We start from the raw sequence: 19,064 nt of genomic DNA, 5'->3' as shown, positions 1-19,064 counted from the left end.
GCTCCTGGGGCCCAGGCGCTGTTGTGCTGCCTACCCGGGCCGTGACAAGTCCCCCAGGCTTGTGGGAAGCAGAGGTAGGAGCTGCGGGGCGGCCTGAGGGGCGCACGCTGACGGGGCTGGCCGCGGCCAGGGCTTCTGTCCCAGCACTGCAGGGAACAAAGTGGAGATGGGCAGCGTTAGCGGAACCTCGCAGTCTGTGGTTGGCCCTGCCGCCAAATCCTATTCCAGGGCAGCAGTTCTGGCTTCAGGATGTTAGAGTCCCTGTCTGTGACCCTTTCTGTCCCGTCCCTGTGGTGTTTTCTGCCGCGATGAGTTTTCCTGAAGTGTCCGGGTACCCTGGCCTCCACCTCCCAGGACCCCTTGGACGGCGTGTCGGTGGCGTTGCGGCCTGACATCCTGGCTCTGCCTTTCCCACGGTGCAGGCACGCATGGCTCCGGGCTCCCTCTGCCCGGCTCCTGCCCACCATCCTGGATCCCCCTTCCTGGTTCTGTGGCCCCGTTTCCCAGCGCAGCGCTCGGCGTATGCCGTCCTGAGTTCTCCACCACAGTTAGTGTGTGACGGGAGCGGCTGCGGATGAGTCGGGGATCAGGAAGGAGCCAAGGTTGTGCCCTCCCTGCCACCCCAGTCCTGGGGGTCGAATCGGGGGGTGCTGTGCCCCTGAGCTGCGTGGCTGCGCCCATGCCCTGCTGCTTGGGGTGCTGTGCGGGGAATCGGACTGAGGGCCTGGAACGTACTAGGCGAGCGTTCTACATCCCTGATCTTCTGTCAGTTTTTTGAGACAGGGTGTCACTAAGTGGCCCATGCTGGCCTCCACCTTGTGATCTTGCTTCAGCCCGAGTAGCCGAGATCATAGCTTACAAGTCGCCAGGCCGGGCCCTCCAGCTTTGCCTGAGCCGCTCTTGGGCGTCAGCCACGTGAGGTGGTGTCACGAGTTGGGGGGGTAGGGACAGACTCCTGGGACCAAGCAGGGTCCACACGGCCTTCGGGTGTCTCCCAGTGGAGCCCTCTTTTCCTTGCCCGGCTGACCATCATGGTGCACACGAAGGCTGGAGGGGTTTAGCCCTGCAGATCTGTCCTGGGCACAGATATGCATGTGGGTCCTGTATTCGCCGTCCTAGGCCGGAGGAGGCTCATCCTTTGTCTGGGGCAGCGACATAGTGCGGGCTGGGGCCCCGCTGCTGGTCTGGGTGGCTGCTGGGTCCAGCCACTGTTTCAAGGACTAGGTGATAGGCGGCTGTGATAGTGTATTTCTGTGATCCCAGCTCCTCTGGAGCTAAGGGATCATGAGTTTGATGCCGGCCTGGACAGTTTGGTGAGATAATGCTTAAAATGAAAAATGAACTGGAAAAAATAAAGCTGGGCATGATGGTTTATGCCTGTAATCCCAGCACTTGGGAGGCTGAGGTAGGAGGATTCCTCTGGGGTCAAAGCCTGCCTGGGCTACATATAATCCAAAACCAGCCTGAACTACATAGCAAGACCCTGTCCCATTTTAAAAAACAAAACAAACAAAACGCCGTGGTGTAGGTCAGGGCAGCGAGCTTGAATGCAAGGTTGTGGGTTCAGTCCCTAGTTACCCTGAAAACAGACCATAACTGCAGAATAGCTGGGGCTGGACGCCTACTTCAGAGGGAGAGAACCTGGAGCTTCACACGGGCCAGGCGCTGGGTCCCATTGGGAAGGGGACCTATCACTGCAGGAGGAGATGAGGGCACCTGGCTGGAAGTGCCCGGATGTGCGGTTGCTGTTGTTCCTGGCTCTTTGCCTAGTGCCAGGTCACGTGACTCGTGCCTGCAGGAGGCTGCAACATACGTGGTTTTAGTTTAATTTTAGTGTTGTGTGTTTGGAACCCAGAACCTTGCAAGCACTCTGCCTCTGAGCTGTGCACCGCCAGGCTGTGGGGCCCCCAGGAGGTACAGTCTGTGTCACACGGTTTATGGCCGCTGTGCCTAGCGCTGCAGGTGTCTACGCGGAGTCCTTTCCGGAATGCCCGGCTAGCTGGGACGCTCCTGCCCAGGGATGCCCGTGGCTGGCTACCCCTTTGTGACCGGACCGCAGCCTGGCACACAGGAGGTCCCGGCAAATGCGGGTGGCCCTGGGAGCAGAAGACGGAGCCACGCGCACTCCCGGAGCAGCAGTGTTGGCCCCGCAGTGGCCTCGGGGCTGCTGATAGCTGAGCTCCTGGGCTTTGTCGCTGTGGGCTGGAGGTCTGGAGCTGGCAGGGGCCTGCCTGGTCACTGCCTAGGGCACCCCCCTCCTGACCACGAGGGACACCGGCCTGGCTGGTCGGACCTGTTCTGCCCTGGCCAGGACAGCAGCCCTCCCTCCGTGGTGTCTTCCCTTCTTGCTCTGTTTAGTTTTTACACGTGCACCCAAGAGTCTGGCCAGTCGTCCCCAAAACCAAAAAGCTGCTCGGCTCACAGTGAGATGCTGCAGCCCCGCCTCCCCCCCCCCCCCCCAGCAGCAGCTGGCTGTCCAGCGTCGCCCTGGTCTAGTTCCTGTGACTCTGGGCACGCTGTGGCACCCATTATTTTATTACCCAACTGAAGGTGTTCACTCTGAGCTGCGTCCAGCCTTCTTTAAATTGTTGAGTTGCCCCATCCTGGGCTTGAACTTGTGATCCTCCTGCCTCGGCCTCCCAGAGTGGATTAGAAATGTGCACCAGGACGCCTGGCCTGTGGCACCCCTTTTTTATGGGCTGTTGTCAGACTCAGCTGGAGGATGACAGCTGCAGATCATCCAGCGTGCGGAATGGACCCCCGTTTCACCTGCTCTTTTCATGTTAGGAAGCTCTTGTGTCACCCAAAAAACGACCTCAGAAAGGTCCTTGTTGTGGTCACAAGCGACATACTCCTTGTAGACATTGCCAGAAGACATGCTGGACTTCTTAGGGGTGGGGTGAGAAAGGACCATATGTTTTTCCCCTAAACACTCATGTTAAACAGTCCAAAATGCTAAAAGTATAGTATTGATTCTTGATGGTAAATGAATATTATTTCCCATTTCCTTCTTTCAGGCTCAAAGACTTGGAAAGAAACAGTTTGACAGAAAAGGTAATCCCTGCTTGTGTTTTTAAAACAGTTTAAATATAACATTGTTATTTTATTTTATTTTATTTTTTTTTGAGACCGGGTCTCACTACCTAGTTCAGACTGGCCTTGGTCTGGCTGCGCCACAGCCCAGGCTGGCATCGGACACGCAGTCCGGGTACTGGGGTCACTGGTGTGCACCACCATGGCCAGCTCCTCCTGGAGGGGGGCCTTCAACCAGCCTGGAGATGCGTTTTGTTACTGTTTTTTTTTTTTTTTTTTTTTTTTTTTGTACTGGGAATTGAACTGAAAACCTGCAGAGTAAACGCTTTATTTACTGTGTAGGGCAAAACGATACCTATCCATGTCCAGTGCAGAGGTTTCAGTCTCTCCCGCCTGAGAGTGGCTGAATCTGCAGGTGCAGAGCCCAGGACAGAGGGCCCCGACTGGGGTGGCGTCTGGTCACTGACATGAGAGCGGGCAGCTTAGTTCCCTGCATCTGTAGTCTGTGGCCTGCCCGCTGGGGACCGCTAAACCCGTGTTCCTCCCCTTAGGAGTGCGTGAAGGAGAAGCTGAATCTGTTGCATGAATTTCTGCAAACGGAAGTCAAGAATCAGCTGTGTGACTTGGAAACCAAATTACATAAGGAGGAGCTCTCGGAGGTGAGTGAGCTCGCGGCCTCCTGGCCCCCAGAAGGCGTCTGCTCTCTGCGACTTGTGTGACCAGGGACGCCTGTCCCCTTGTTCTTATTGTCACTGGTTTCCATTCACTGCTACTCAAATTATCCTTTCCTGCTGTAGGAGGGCTACCTGGCTAAAGTCAAATCCCTTTTAAATAAAGATTTGTCCTTGGAGAACGGAGCTCACGCTTTCAGTCGAGAAGTGAACGGCTGCCTAGAGAACGGGAGCCAGGCCAGCGGCGAAGGCCGGAGAGCGCGCATGGCGGAGCCACACAGCCCCCCGCACACCAGCCCCAGGCCTCGGGCGCCGCGGAGGAGCAAGTCCACTGGCGAGGCCCAGCGTAAGGACGGGCAGGCCCGGGTCAGGCTTCACCGGGTGGGGCCTGGGCCTGCGCCCAGCTTGCGTGTGTGTCGTGTTGGGCACAGAAGCAGCCTCGAGCACCCCAGTGCATGCTTCTCCTGAGCTGTGGCCGCAGCCTCTGGGTTCCTTCCGACCAGTTCAGTCGCGCGGATGGTGCTCGCTCACAGGAGCTGCCTGCTGACGTTTACTGTTCTGTGCTGGGATTGAGACGGGGCCTTTCCTCTGAGCCACATCCTCAGCCTTCGTTTCATTTTACTGTGTTTTGCTGAGTTGCCCAGACTGGACTAAAAGTTGATTCTCCTGCCTCAGCCTGCTAGAGCGCTGAGATGGCAGGTGTGTGCCACTACACCCGGCTCGTACTTTGACTCTTAGCTTTTGACCTCTTCCTGGTCAGGATGATACTCTTGGTGTTGGGCAGGGGTGGTGCCCACCTGGCCACAGCTGGTAGCAGGTGCTGACCGTCGACACGGGAAGGCTGGCCCTGTGTGGAACTGACCCCACAGGGTACACAGCGCCAGCCTCTGTGGTGGCTTGCGTGAGAGTGCACGGTGCTGTGGACCTGTTCATAGCAGCCTTCTTTTGTTTTTTGAACAGCTGGAACTTCGGCCAGTCCCAAGGTGACCAGGAGAACGACCAGGCAGACTACTATCACAGCTCATTTCGCCAAGGGGTCAGTGTGTGGGGAGTGGGCTGCGGCTTTTTGTCCAGGCCGAGTAGATCCTTTAAGCATAAAAAGAATTGGTAGGGTGTGATTCAGCAGACCTGATTCCAAATTGCATTTTGTGTGTGTGTTTCTGGTACTGGAATTTTAAACGACGGTCCTTGTGCTGAACTGCATCCCCAGCCCTTCTTAGTGTTTGTTTGCTAAGTTATCCGGGCGGGGCTTACACTGGGCTCCTCCTGCCTCGGCCACCCAGAGTGCTGGGCATACGGTGTGTGCCGCCACGCTGGCTCCGCATAGGCTGACTTGCAGTTTCCGGTCACTAGACATTCACGAATAGCATTTATGAAGACCTCGGCTATTTTTATTCTTACGGGAAACCTCAGATAAACATACTTGGGGAGTGTAGTTTACTACACCCCCAAATACCCAACGTTCACAATCACCAGCTCACAGCGTTGCTTTACCCCCCGCCTCGGCTGGATTACTTTGAAATGAATCTTGGACATGCTGTTCCATACACAAAACCAAGACATAGAGCCAGGTGTGGTGGCTCACGCCTGTCATCCCAGCACTCGGGAGGCTCGGGCAGGAAGATGGTTGCGAGCTCGAGACCAGCCTGCGCTGCAGAGTGAGCTGAAGGCCAGCCCAAGATGCACAGTGAGACCCTGTCTCAAAAAGACGGAAAAACAACAAAAAACGTGAAGAAGGCTGTCTTTATGCCTCTCAAGGTTTTGTTTTGACACTGCTGGGCTGGAACCCAGGCCTCGTGCATGGTACTGGTGCCGCACCACTGAGCTGCACCCAGCCCCAGCTTCTTACTTTATTTTTTTTTTGTTTGAGACAAGGTCTTGCTATGCAGTTCAGGCTGGCCTCGAACTCACTGCAGTCCTCCTGCCTCAGTCTCCCAAGTGCTGGAGTGACAGGCATGCGCCACCACGCCCGGCAGCCTTTTATTTTTTGAGGCTGATGGCTTAGTCAGTGTGCCATGTTGGCAGAGGTGCGTAATGTCTCTTCCTTCGTGACATTAACAGCCGTTGTGCAGTGTCTGGATCCGTGACTTACTGCTTGTGAAGTGGCTCTGTCCTAACCTGTCGTTCAGAGGCGTTTACAGAAGCCTGTTCCCACACTGGGAGCAAGGGCCTCGCTCGGGTGGGGAGGGGTCCGCGCCCCGAGTTGGGCCTGGAGGTGCCCTGGGAGGGAGGAGTGTAAGTCACTGGGTCCCCAAGGCCGGGTCTCCAAGGCCGGGTCTCCGAACTCACGGTCGCTTCGTTGTACGTGACAGCCCTGCCAAGCGGAAACCCGGGGAGGAGTGTGACAGGCCCGAGTCCGAGGAGCCGGTTGGGGAGGAGGACAAAGACCAGGTAAGGCTGGGCTGGCCGCCGGCTCGCTGCGGTTGCCTGCCCTTCGGGCCGTGGAGTGAAAACCTTGGCCGTGGGTTCTCCAGGGAACGTGGATGGGGCCGTACGCGTGGTGTGTGTGATGCGCCCTAGAGAAACAGACCGCGTATTCACACGGGAGTGAGCGTGAGCCGCTTAGGGAATCCACCCCCAGGATGGGGGAAGCCTGCCGGGCAGCTGAGGCAGGCGGGTGGCAAGTTTGAGCCTAACCTGGACTGTATCGAGTTCTTGTATCAAAATACAAAATAAAGGGCCAGGGATTTAGCTCAGTACCATAAACTCCTGCCTGGCAAGTGCAAGGTTGTGATTTTGATCACCACTACCCCCCAAAAATAAAATAAAACATAGTGGTGTATGTATATAACCCCAGCACTCTGGAGGCTGAGGCAGGAGGATCGTTGCGAGTTTGAGACCAGCCTGGGCTACAAAGTGAACTGAAGGCCAGCCTGAACTGCATAGTGAAACCCTGTCCCTTTAAAAAGGTGGTGGGGGGGCTGGAGCTGGAGCTTGGGGTGAAGTCCCTGGGTTTAATCCCGTGCCAGCCAACATCGGCATCCAGAGACGGAATCTGTTTTTCTGTTTTAGTGCTGGGGATTGAACTGACGGCCTGGTACCTGCTAGGCAAGTTCTATACTTTTGGTTACAGTGGCAGCCCTCGGATGAATGAGTATATATATATATGATTAATGTTTTGGTACCAGGAATCAAACTCGGGACCTTGTGCTTGCCAGGCAGGCACATGTCCCTCGCACGTGGCTGTTACGCAGATTTCACATGAAGTCCAGAGGGGCTCCTTGCACCCTTCACCTAGCTGTCCTTTGGACTGGACTGGACACGGCTTTATTTAGGTGGCGTTAACGTTTGTGTGCGTGTGTATTGCTTCTGTGCAGTTTGTGTTTGCTGTACTGGGGTTTGAACCCAGGTCTGCACTGAGCTACGTCCCCGACTGCTTTTATTCTGAGGCCATATCTTTGTAACTTGCCCGGGCTGGGTTTGATTTGTGATCCTCCTGCCTCCGCCTTCCCAGTGGCTGGGATGACAGCATGCACCACGGTGCTCGGCTTCTCTGTGCATAGTTAAATCAGAGGCCTGTGCGAGTGATTGGTGTCTTCCTGCTGTGGTCAGGATGTGGGCCCAGGACCTGCTCGTGCTGGGCGAGTGCTTTGCTGGTGAGCTCCACTCGGGGCCTGAAGCATGCCTTTGTGTAACCTTGACCTCAGATGCGATACGGATCTGTTTGGAGCGACCGTTTGCTTTTACTTGGGTTTCCGGTGCTGGGTCTGGGACCCCGGGCCTGGAGGAGGCCGGGCACACGTTCGCACTGAGCCCGTCCCTGGGCCCGTGCCCGCCACAGTTTTACCCCTTGCAAGTTAAATAGAAGGTGTCTGGAGCTGGACACCTGTGGCCTTCGGAACCTAGTGTGTCACGGGTCCCTCAGAAAATGAGGTCAGTGACTGTCCTCGCTACCCCGTGTGAATCCCAAAGCATCACTTGGATTTTGCCCAGTACTGGAGAGCTGCTGCTCTCCCCTCTGCGATGTCCCCGGAGTGGCCGTGTGCTGTCTGGCCTCTCCCTTGCTGTCAAAACCAGAGTGACGTGTTTCCTGGACTTTCTCCCCCAAACCCTGATGCCCCGGATTCACGTTGGTTTTTTTCCTTTTGGTACCAGCGATTGAACTTAGGACCTTGTGTTTACCAAGCACGAGCTTACTTTATTTTACTTTTTTTGAGACAGGGTCTTGCTGTGTAGTTCAGGCTGTCCCCCAGGCTGGCCCTGAACTCTCGGCAACCCTCCTGCCTCAGCCTCCGAGTGCTGGGACTGTAGGTGTGAACCAGCACGTCCAGCTAGTCTTCTGTTTTAAACAGTGCTGAGTATTGAATGCAGAGACTCCTGGTACAGGGGAGCGCTTCATGCCGCAGCCCCCGCCCCATCTTTAACCACATTACTTGTATGTACTTAAACTTTGACTCGTGCTATTGGGGATCTTCCTTTGAGACCAGTAACCTTATTTTTTTCTTCCTTGCATTCACACAGGATGAGAAGAGGCGGCGAATTACGTCCAAAGAGCTGTAAGAATTGATTTCTGTACCTTCTCATGTGTTGTGTGCATGTATCTCAAATACGGAAACCCCTTGTTTGGAAAGTTTATGAAGAGCTTGAGCAAGCGTTCCCCTGTGTAAGGACAGGGAATTTCAGGGTCAGAGCGTGGATGTTTGGGTTCGAGTCTCCTCCTGCTTTGTTGGACAATGAGTCCAGTGACAGCCACTGCTTACCGGAGCTGGGCTCAGACCTCACGCTCGGGCTGGTGCTGAGTGACGTGTCTCCAGGCTGCTGAGCTGGCGCCTGCTGTGGGATCCGAGGGCAGGTCTTGGGCAGCTGCCTCTGGGAATGACCCTGTGCGACTCACGTGAGGTGTTCTGGTTTGCTTGGCAGCCACCCTGCGGCAGAACCGGAAAGCGAGACCCCAGCAGCCCACGCCCCCCAGGAGGGCGAGAGAGATGGGAAGGTAAGCCCCCCAGCTGCTCCTCCCCTGATGAGTCCCCGAGGCTGTAGGAGCGCGGCAGGGTCGGGGGACTTGAGGACGGTAGCTCTGTCACAGAAGGGCCAGCGCCCTGGCCTCGGCTGCCCCTGCACGGCTGCGCTTGGCCCGGTGCGCCCCCGGCTCCAGGCGGGGCGGGCGGCTCCTGCTGCAGGCACGCACACATGCACGCACGCACGCCAGGCCCCGCTCAGCCCGCGGCTGCCTGAATCAATCGGAGCTTTAGTTCTCCGCTGTACACATGCAGGTCTCTTTGGTTTTGTTGTTCGTTACGATGTTTGAGAGTTTGTCCAGGCCAGGCATGATGTCACATGTCTGTAAAACCAGCACTCCAGAGGCTGAGGGTTTGCCCCTAACCTTGGCAGCTTTGTGACTCAGCAAGATCCCTTTCTTTGGGCGGGGAGACCAGGAGTCAAACTCATGACCTCAAACTTGCCAGGCAGACACTTGTGCCACTGAGCTATATCCCTCACCCGGACCCACCTTCTTAAAAAAAAGGATGGGGCTGGGGACTTAGCTCAGCGGCATAAGTGCCTGCCTTGCAAGTGCGTGGTCATGAGTTCAATCCCTGGTACTGGTGTGAAAAAGATTAAAAGGAGAAAGTAGCTCGGACAAAGACCCGGGGTTCATTCCCAGACCAGGGCCAACAGAAGGCCCCTTACAAACCCCAGGGGCCGGCGAGTGCCTGCCTGGCGCCAGTAAGAGGCTGGTGGTCACGCCGTCAGCCTGGGTAACTGACAGGTCTCGTGAGTGGGTCACCTACCCTGGTGAGAGTCGGCACCCTTCACAGGAGCAGCCCAGGGAGCAGCTGGGCCCTGGCCTGAGAAGGAGCAGGGCGCTGCTGAACCAGGCCCGCGGTCACCCCAATGACCGCTGCCCACAGCGGGATCTGTTGGGCTTTGTCACCCCTGCCCCGTGGTCTCCTTGCACAGAGTAGGTCTCATTTTTTGGGCAGTACTGGAGCCTGAACCCAGGGGGCTTCTGCCATGAGCTATATGGCCCGTGCTCACCTTTTTGCCCAAGGTCTTCTTGATAATGTAGTCCGGGCTCAGGATTCAGACTCAACCTCCCAGGTGCTGGGGTACAAGCATGTGGCACCACACCTAACTTCTTTTTGTGATACCAGGTATTGAACTTATGACCTTGTGCTTGCCGGGCAGGCACTTAAGCCGCTGAGCTGTTTGTTTTTCAAAACAGGTTCTAGGCTATGTAGGCTGGCCTTGAGATCAAGGGTAACCCTCCTGGCCTCAGCCTCCAGGGCTGAGGTCACAGGCATGCACCACCATGCTTGGCTTGTTTTGGTGGGTGGGTGTTGTGTTTTTGGGACAGGGTCTCATTGAGGTGTCGAGGTGCCCTCAAGCTTGGCACCCTCCCGCCTCAGCCTCCTGAGTATTTGGAACTTCAGGCACATGCCACCGCACTGCAGCGTGTTAGGGTCTCTTTTCTGTGGGTTTCTTCACGGTCTCGCCTCACCTCCAGATCATCTGGAAGGTAGCCTGCCCTCGCTCCGCCCCTCGCCCGCACCTGCCAGCCTGTAAAATGGTTCCAGGCGTGCGTGCAGCACTTGCCGTGAAGCACTCGCATGGAAGCGTTAGAACCAGTCAGGAGAACTTAACCGGGATTTCTTTCCTCCCCCTAGGAGGACCGGAGGCTCCGAAGTCAGACCAGAGAGCCGTAAGTACAGGCGGCATCCCTCGGTGTGCGGGGCCTGGTAGCTGCACCGAGGCTCAGCTCTGCTCGTGCTGTGTGGGCAGCTGAGTGTCCGGGAAGCTCGGGCCACTGTAGCAAAGGGCGCAGGCAGCGGGCTGGTTCAGACAGCACTGGGTCAAAGGCCACTCCGTGAGCTGGGCGCAGTGACATGTACCTGCCCTTCCTGCACTTGGGGAGACTGAGGCAAAAGGATCCCAGGTTCAAGTCCAGCCTGGGCGACTTGGTGAGCCCCTGTCACAAGCTAATGGAGGACTGGGGTTCCGGCTCCAGTACCGGGAGTCTTGTCAGTGACCCCTGCCGTGAGGACACTGCCTGGCTCGGGCAGCGTGTCCTGAGCCCATCCATCTGGCTGAGTGTCCGTCCCTGCTATCAGCCTGGGAACACTGTCCTGACGGGCAGAGCATGAGGGCACGAGGAGCCTTTCTGAGCCAGCTCCCTGGAGCAGGTACACAGGGCCTGGCCAGGGCAGTCCCGGGGCCTGATGGAGAGAGTGGACACCGGGCCCCTGGAGTGTGGTCAGCTCGTGTGGCTGACACTGTGCTGCTGCTCAGAGCCACACGGGCCCCTGTGCCTTCCTCCAACAGGCGGGCTCTCTCTGGTCAGCTCTGGCCACTCAGTGGGCTCCTGTCCTTGTGTCATTACCTTTTTGTTCTTTTTGGTCCTGGGGATGGAACTCATGACCCTGCGCTTGCCAGGCAGGCACTGAGCTAAATCTCCAGCTTGGTATTACTCTTAAGACGGCCTCACTCAGCACTAAGTGGTCCAGGCTGGCCTTGAACACGCCTCGGCCTCCTGAGTAGCTGGGGTCGCAGGTGGGTGCCCCTGAACCCAGTCGTGGATTGTGTTCATGTGTAGGGCTGTGTGCAGCTCAAAGCTGGGCTCCTTCCCCAGTGACCGCACGCACTTGGTCCTGGAGGTGCTGCGGGAGGGTTTCTGCAGATGGTGAGCCCTGGGTCTCCCTCGATGGAGCCGAGCTCTGCGACGGGAGGGGTTGCAGGTGTGTGAGCCTCGGGGCTGCCCACGGCAGTGCCCAGCGTGGCGCCCAGCCTGGCCTGCCTGACATTTCTGTGTTCTGCTGCAGAACCCCGACAAGGGCGGCAGACGCCGACAAGAAAGCCAAGCCTGGGACTCGCCCAAACACGGACGGGGATGGAGGCGAGCGGGTAAGGGCCATCTTGGGTTTCCCTGGGCTGCCTTAACTCAGGGGTCCTGTTGGGTGCAGGACAGCACCTACGCTCAGCGCCAGCCCCAAATCCAGGCTGGGGGCCCCTGGCAAGCTCACCGGGCCTGCCCCGGGACAGGGTTGTTGTCACTGCACCATCTGTGCTGACGGGGTGAACGCTGAGTCGTCCTGCTCACTGTCCTGGTGCGGAGGGGAGAGGGAGGGAGGGAGGGAGGGAGGCCACTTCTGCTCTCCGTGTTTTCACTTTGAATTGTGTGGAAGGGGGCTGCAGGCCTGCACCACCACACCTAGTTTCTCTCCCACACACACTGCAGGTTCCTGAGCTTGATTCACCTTGTTTAATACCCGGGTGCCCACTGTGGGGAGCCCTCCCCCCTAAGCGGAGGCTGGGAAGAGCTTTCCGGAGCGGGAGTTGGCAGGGCCCTGTTGCAGGGCCCAGCTACCCCAGTGCCTGTTCTGCGAGGCTTTCTTAGTAAAGACGTCTCACTTAGGTCTCTGCTCGGCTGCTTGGCAGGGATGAGTGTGCCATGGCTGTGCCACACAAAGCCAGAGGTGGTTACTGGGTGGCCCCACATGTGTGCCTGGGCCTGGGGATGGGACCCGGGGCTGTGGCATCGGGCTTCATCCCCAGTCCTTGATTTGAGACACAGCCTTGCTAACCTGCCCGGGCTGGGCACATGCTTGTGATCGTCCTGCCTCCTAGAGGGCTGGGGCACCTCACCGACTGCCTGGCCCTTTATGGAAGTAGTTTGCCACCCGTTGGTCTAGATTTGTCAGTGCCGGGCATGGTAGTTCTGTAGCCTCTGCCCTGGCAGCGCGGGGCCGGGAAGGCAGAGGCTGTGGCCTCCGTGCTGCCCTGTCCCACCCAGGCCCTGCCATCTGGGCCCGCAGTGCCGAAGCGGTAAACCCCACTTTGTCTTGCTCGGCTGTCTCAGAAACCAACATGCCCTCCCTTTTTCTCCACCTGCCCCGTTGTCAGGAGGAAAAGAGGTCCAGAAGCCAGCCCCGGGATCTGTAAGTGACCGCTGCCTGAGTGTGGGGTTGCCTCGTGTCCCAGGGTCCGTCCCGAGCACCGTGTGATGGCCGGTGTGCAGGCAGCCATTGCTGCTTGGGATGGTGGAGCCGTCGGGCAGGACTGGGGACCATGTCGCCTGGCCGTGCCCACTCTGTCAGCTCCCAACACGTACCCGGGCAGCCCGAGGGGTGGCTTTGGTTCTCGGTTGCGCCCTTCCTTCCCGGCGCTGATGTCCGCTGTGTTTCTTGCCCACAGCGCTGCCAAGCGGAGGACCGAGGAGATGGAGGGCGGCTGTGCCAAGCCGCAGACCTCGGAGGAGAGGGACGAAGACGAGAAGGTACAGCCGCGTCTCCGGGCGCCGCCTCGGCTGGGTTGCTTAAAGTTGTTTCTTTTAATGTTTTCTTTTCCAGCGGCTGGGTGTTGGCTCACTGTACAGCATTAGCCTTGCATATGCCTGGCCTAGGTTTCACCCCTAGCACTTCAGCAACAGGCAGTTTATTCACCTACACACACGCGCGTGCACACACACACACACACACACACACACACACACACATGCACATGTGCACGCATGCAGCCTCGTGCTCGTGTTGAGACGCCCCAGAGCAGCCGTGGGACAGACCCCGCCCCTCGGCCAGTGCAGCACTCGCCCCGCCGGCCTGGCCCGCTCCCCTGGAAGCAGCAGCGCCTGGGGCAGGCCTGGCTGGAAACAGCCGTGACCCGTTTATCTTAAAGCAGCGTCAGATGGCTTCTAGTTGGTCTGCAAGTCACCAGATCCCCCAGGCTTCTTTGTTTTTTTTACTCCAGCACTGGGAATTAAACCCGGCCCTTATTTCTGGGCTGCCTTTCAGCCCTCTGTGTTGTCTTTGGAAAACAAGGGGGTCGCTGAATTGTTGGGCGACACAGCCTGTGAACTGGGTGCTGACGGGATTTCGCCTCCCAGTGACTGTCACAATGTACCTAACACGGTTGGAGACGGCTGTGGCGTCACCAGGCAGTGACACCTTGTGGGACCCTGCCATTTGCATGGCCCACCCTTGCCCCAAGCACCATGCAGCTCGTGGCCGTGTTAGGTCGAGAGGGGCCGTAAATACCTCCTCGGGTTTCTGGCTCCTCGTAAATCATTGATCTGCTTCAGGCCATCTGCTCTGCGGGGCCCTGGGTTCGGCCAGCTGGTGACCCTGGTGTCCCTCGGTGTGTTGCGTGCAGGCAGCACGGCCAGCTGCAGCTGTGTCACTTTCTCTAGTCCAGTGCCACAAGGTTCCCTGTCACTTCTGACACGCTCTCGAGGTGGCACCGTGTGCGTCTGTGGCATCACCTCCAGGGTCACTAGGGTCTCCTGGTGCTGCAGGACTGACTGTGGGCCTCGGTCCTGTCCTGTGAGTGTGTTCTGTGCACCGTGAGCTCCCCTCAGATGTGGGCGGGTTTTTGTGTTTTCCTGTGCTGTGTTGGAGCCCAGGGCCTCAGGCAGGCTTGGCAGCTCCCCAGTGGACCGCAGCCCTCACGTGACTGTCCTCACCTCCTTGATTTCGGTAGGAGTTTGTCGCAGTGAGACTCCAGCTCCTTCCCTGCTAGGATTCTAGAAATAGATGTCCCCTGCGCTGCTGAGGTCAGGCCGCTGGAACCAGTCGAGCAGCTCACGTAGCAGACGTTGACCTCTCTCGGTCCTGGAGGCTGGTAGGCCAAGTCAGAGTGGCCACGGGCTGGTTCCCAGAGGCCCTGCTGTGCGCAGCTGGCCGCCGCCTCTGTGTCCTCACGCGGCTCTCCTGCCTGACCACCGCACTTCCTTTATCTGTGATGGTGAGGATGATCTCAGGACCTTTGCACTTCTTACTCTTCCTCCTTTGTTTCCTCTGTTTAGGAGGAGAAGAGACGCAAAACCATATCCAAAGAACCGTAAGAACTTTTCTGTTTTTACAAAGCAGATCATAAGAAAAAGGCAGATGATACTATGAGACTGTCGGAGAGAGATGAACAGGAAAGGGCCAGAGAGGGTGGTGAGGAGGGTGGGCATGAGCTGGATGTTACCTGGGTGTGTGCAAACACCACACCGAAACCCAACATCGTGTAAAATAGGCATCAATAAGACAGTAAAACACAGTGGCCAGTGTGGTGGTGCACACGTGTAATCCCAGCGCTTGAGAGGCCGGGGCAGGAGGCTCACTGTAACTCCAAGGCCAGCCTGGGCTCCATAGTGAATTCAAGGCTGCCTGGACCACAAGGCAAGATCTTGTCTGAAACAAAAAAGTCAAAGAACAGAAGGTTTGCAGTGACACTCCGGAGCAGGTCAGGTCAGGGCCAGGGGTCCCTGGTGCTGCAGGTCGTGAGCTCGCAGAAGAGCAAACACTGTGCTTTTCCCCAGGGTGGAGAAGAAACCGCCTCGAAACAAGACCGTGGTGACCCCCAGGGTGAGCGTCCCGAAGAGGTGGGAGGGAGCGGAGTGGGGGTGCTGGGGGCGCTGCGCCCTGAGCCCCTCTGTTTCCTCAGCTCCAGCCCCCCAGGTGTGTCCAGTGTGGGCAGTTCCTAGACGACGTGGACCTCAAGTACGAGCAGCACCCTCCGGATGCGGTGAGTGCCCGGCCATGCCGCCCCGTCCACGGCCCCCAGATTGCCTGCCTCTGCCTAATGCTCCCGTGTCCTGCAGCTGGAGGAGCCCCAGATGCTGACCAATGAGGCACTGTCCATCTTCGACTCCAACGAGTCTGGCTTTGAGAGCTACGAGGCCTTTCCACAGCACAAGATCACGTGCTTCAGGTAACGGCAGCATGGCCGAGTGACGCCACCACGCCTGGTGTCCGGGAGGGACGTCCCCAGCCCCTGACGGTGGCCTCCTAGACCTGCTGGTCCTTCATGGAGAAGAGTCGTGCAGCTGGCCTAGGCCGTGGCTGCTCTGCATGTTACATCTTGATTCTGTACACACCCCAACACCCCCAAGGCCACACACCTCTGTGTGCTCCCCTAGGACTGGACCCAAGGCCTTCACACTGAGCCGCATCCGTGGCCCCTTGTTAAATTCTATTTTTCACTTTTTATTTTGACACTGGATCTTGCTAAGTCATTGGCAGGCTGGGCTTGAACATGCAGTCCTCCTGCCTCAGCCTCCCGGGGCAGAATTACAACGATGAGTCACCGTGCCTGGCTGGGTCATACTGCGCCGGGAGCTGATAGGGGTCGTCATGTGTTTGGTACCGCAGTTCCCCGCCTCAGTGAAAGGAGGAAATGGTGACTTCTGTTGGGAAGTGTAGGCCGAGTGGCCCTTACCAGTAACGCTTGGAGCCAAAAGCCTGAAGGAGGGCGAGTTTCTGGATTCCAGAATATTTGCATATGTACAGTGGTGACAGGCAGGACCCCCGTCAGACTGGAGAGTCACTGCCGTCCCACGCCTGCCGTGGCCGTGTGCGGAGGGTCGCTTTGTGAACTGTTCCTTGTGCACGAGCAGTGTTTGACTTCCGCCTGTCGCACGCGGTCAGTCCCATGAGCTCAGTCACATCCCCATGTGACACCGGGTGGTGCTCAGCAGTTAGGATTTTGGAGCATCTGGGAGCCTGGGTTAGGGAGCCAGAGGGACCAAACCTGGGGCAGCGTCTCTGCGGGGACAGCAGGTTGGGCTGGGCGCCTCCGGTGGCCGCAACGCCCAGGCTGCTTTTGGGACACTGTGTGGCCAGGCTGGGATGCCTGTATCTGCCAGGCGAGTCCCCTATGGCTGGCTGCTGGCCATGCCTCCCTCTCCCCACAAGGCCACTGCCCCCCTACCCCAGCTGTCTCTGGGCCTGCCCACAGCAGCCCTCATGGAGACTGTTGGGTGAACAGGGCATGTGGCAGTCCAAGGCCTCCTGGTGGTGTCACCAGCCGGCCCAGCTGTGGCTCCTCCAGCAGGGGCACGGAGGACGCTTCCTGTGCCTGGCAGCAGTGGCCTGGCGCCCGGGGATGGGGAGTGACCAGAGGCCGTCGCTGGGCCGAACCTTTATTTTGGGTGACAGAAGGCCTTGGAGCTGGGCAGGTGGTAACTGCATAGAACAGGCTTCTCCCCCTGGACGGCTCTTGCTGACCTGTCATTGTCACCGTGGCAGCCCACGCGCGCTGGGTGGGCAGGGAGTGGCAGAGCACAGTACTAAGTGAGTGGCCGCAGGCAGCTGTGTGGGGCTTGGACTTGGTCTGGCCCCGTCGCCTGGGCCTGGCCCCGTGCCGTGACCGCCTTCGGGGGCAGCTCGTAAGTGCCCTTTGCCGCCCGTCTAGCGTGTACTGTAAGCGAGGTCACCTGTGCCCCATCGACACCGGCCTCATCGAGAAGAATGTGGAGCTGTACTTCTCTGGCTCTGCCAAAGCGATCTACGAAGAAGACCCCTCTCTGGAAGGTGAGTGGGTGTCCCAGGGCCGCGTTGGGGGCCAGCCGGGGGCTTGAAAGCAATCACACCCAGCTTTCTTGGGAAGTGACAGCACAGGGGGAGCTGGTGCCTCTGTCCCTGCCAGCTGCAGCAGTGCCCCGGAGCAGTGCCTCTCCCTGGGAAACCCTTTATGCTTCTAGGTGGTGTTAATGGCAAAAACCTCGGGCCCATCAACGAATGGTGGATCACAGGCTACGACGGTGGCGAGAAGGCGCTCATGGGCTTCAGCACTGGTGGGTGTGGCGGGCTGCGGGGGGGGCCGCGGGCTGAGCTGTGGCAGGTGCTGCTCTGGGTTCTGCCGTTGGTCCTTGGGGTTTTATTTTCTAATTTTTTAGTGTGGAATGGTTTCCACGCTGCTCCCTGCTGACCTGTGTACCTGGAGTCCTCCACGCTCAGGAAGGACGGGTGGGAAGATTGCTTGGGCGCTCAGGAAGGCATGTGCACAGATAAGACAGGACTGAGGCCGGGCACAGTGGCACACGCTGCAATCCCAGCACTCGGTAGGCTGAGGCAGGAGGGTTGCTGCGAGGTCCAGGCCAGCCTGGGCTACACCGTGAGGTCAAGTCAACCTGGACTACAGAGTGAGACCGTCTCAAAGACAAAAAAAAGATGCCTCGAGACAGAGGTGCTGATGGCTGTAATCGGATGCTTACAGGTTGATCATTTGAAAAACAAAACAAATAAAAACAAAAACATTGGCGTGTCCCCCCAGCCTTTGCGGAGTACATTCTGATGGAACCCAGCCCGGAATACGCGCCCTTCTTCGTCCTGGTCCAGGAGAAGGTCTACATGAGCAAGATCGTGATCGAGTTCCTGCAGGGCAGTCCTGACGCCACCTACGAGGACCTGATCAACAAGATTGAGGTGAGGGGCTCCTTCCCGGGCCGGGGACCGCGCCCGCACCCCCGGGCTGCTGGGCCAGCACGCTGAGGCCGGAGCCGGTGGACACCTGGCCGCGGCGCCCCACGGCAGGTAAAATAGCGAAGCGTCTTTGCCCCCCGCCCCCCAGACCACCGTTCCCCCTTCCACGATCAACGTGAACCGCTTCACAGAGGACTCGCTGCTCCGGCACGCGCAGTTCGTGGTGAGCCAGGTGGAGAGCTACGACGACGCCAAGGACAGCGACGAGCAGCCCATCTTCCTGTCGCCCTGCATGCGGGACCTCATCAAGCTGGCAGGGGTCACCCTGGGGCAGAGGTGGGGACGCGGGCTGTGGTGGGCAGGGCGGGCAGGACCGGGCAGGACCGCGCGGGGTCCTCCTCCCGCCGGGCTCCCAGCAGCGGCCCTCTCCCCCAGGAGAGCCGAGAGGCGTCAGACGGTGAGGCTCAGAAACTCCAACAAGGACAAGGACAAAGGGCCCACCAAGGCCACCACCACCAAGCTGGTCTACGAGATCTTCGACACCTTCTTCTCAGAGCAGATCGAGAAGGACGAGAAGGAGGACAAGGAGAACGCCTTCAAGCGGCGGCGCTGTGGCGTGTGTGAGGTAACCTGGCAGCAGCCTGGTCGCCCTCTGGTCCTCAGGCCCTGGCCAGGGGCACGGCCCTCTGCTCCGGGGCCTTCCCGGACCTCAGTCCACAGTTTCTGTCTGTAGGCACCGTTCCTGACTTCAGCCAACCTCAGATGAAGACTGACAAAATACCACACTTAGCTGGGCACGGCGAGGCTTGGCTGTAACCCAGCCCTGGGGAGGCTGAGGCAGGGGAGGGTCGCCGAGGTCAAGGCCAGCCTGGGTTGCATAACAAGACCTTGTCTCAGAAAACAATCGCAAGGCCAGAGTGGTGGTGCCTGTCCAAATCCCAGCCCCTGGGAGGCTGAGGCAGGACAGCTGAGAGCTTGATGCTGGCCTGAACTACGTTAGGGAGATTGTGTCTGAAAAGAAAACGAACCCCGAAACAAAGTGTGCGTATCTGTTCCATCTGTACTGGATGCATCCTGCGTACAGAGCCTGAGCACCCACGGATCCTGGGTCTCAGGGGTCTCAGGGGTCTCAGGGGACGTGGCACCTGAGCTGTGGCTGTGTCTTCAGGGGCTGCTCTTAGCAGGGACACAAGTCCCCACCATTCTGGTTTGGACTTTATTTACTCCTCAAGGCCAGTGT

At 58.4% G+C, this 19,064-nt stretch overlaps 1 protein-coding gene across 5 annotated transcripts in view; it reads left to right on the top strand.

Moving 5' to 3' along the window:
• Dnmt1 (DNA methyltransferase 1) overlaps positions 1-19,064 on the top strand; it is a 36,538-nt gene that overhangs the window by 7,343 nt on the left and 10,131 nt on the right. For 3 of the 5 annotated variants that reach the window (XM_063228628.1, XM_063228627.1, XM_003460864.5), the window contains 20 exons: positions 3,018-3,054; positions 3,585-3,692; positions 3,831-4,050; positions 4,665-4,740; positions 6,017-6,095; positions 8,166-8,200; positions 8,565-8,637; positions 10,310-10,344; positions 11,462-11,543; positions 12,543-12,577; positions 12,834-12,915; positions 14,440-14,474; positions 14,941-14,986; positions 15,066-15,146; positions 15,223-15,332; positions 16,815-16,933; positions 17,104-17,196; positions 17,676-17,827; positions 17,973-18,160; positions 18,260-18,449. In XM_063228628.1, coding sequence (XP_063084698.1) covers positions 3,969-4,050; positions 4,665-4,740; positions 6,017-6,095; positions 8,166-8,200; positions 8,565-8,637; positions 10,310-10,344; positions 11,462-11,543; positions 12,543-12,577; positions 12,834-12,915; positions 14,440-14,474; positions 14,941-14,986; positions 15,066-15,146; positions 15,223-15,332; positions 16,815-16,933; positions 17,104-17,196; positions 17,676-17,827; positions 17,973-18,160; positions 18,260-18,449 — 1,593 coding nt within the window. In that variant the 5' untranslated portion in view covers positions 3,018-3,054; positions 3,585-3,692; positions 3,831-3,968. Of the gene's footprint in view, positions 1-3,017; positions 3,055-3,584; positions 3,693-3,830; positions 4,051-4,381; positions 4,404-4,664; positions 4,741-6,016; positions 6,096-8,165; positions 8,201-8,564; positions 8,638-10,309; positions 10,345-11,461; positions 11,544-12,542; positions 12,578-12,833; positions 12,916-14,439; positions 14,475-14,940; positions 14,987-15,065; positions 15,147-15,222; positions 15,333-16,814; positions 16,934-17,103; positions 17,197-17,675; positions 17,828-17,972; positions 18,161-18,259; positions 18,450-19,064 lie in introns of those variants that run through there. The other 2 variants (XM_063228629.1, XM_063228630.1) reach the window with 2 other exon arrangements.

This window comes from Cavia porcellus, unplaced genomic scaffold, assembly GCF_034190915.1.
Source record: "Cavia porcellus strain 051 isolate PalLab524CR breed Dunkin Hartley unplaced genomic scaffold, mCavPor4.1 scaffold_17, whole genome shotgun sequence".
Classification (NCBI taxonomy): domain Eukaryota; kingdom Metazoa; phylum Chordata; class Mammalia; order Rodentia; family Caviidae; genus Cavia; species Cavia porcellus.
This window is presented reverse-complemented; position numbering and strand designations above follow the sequence as displayed.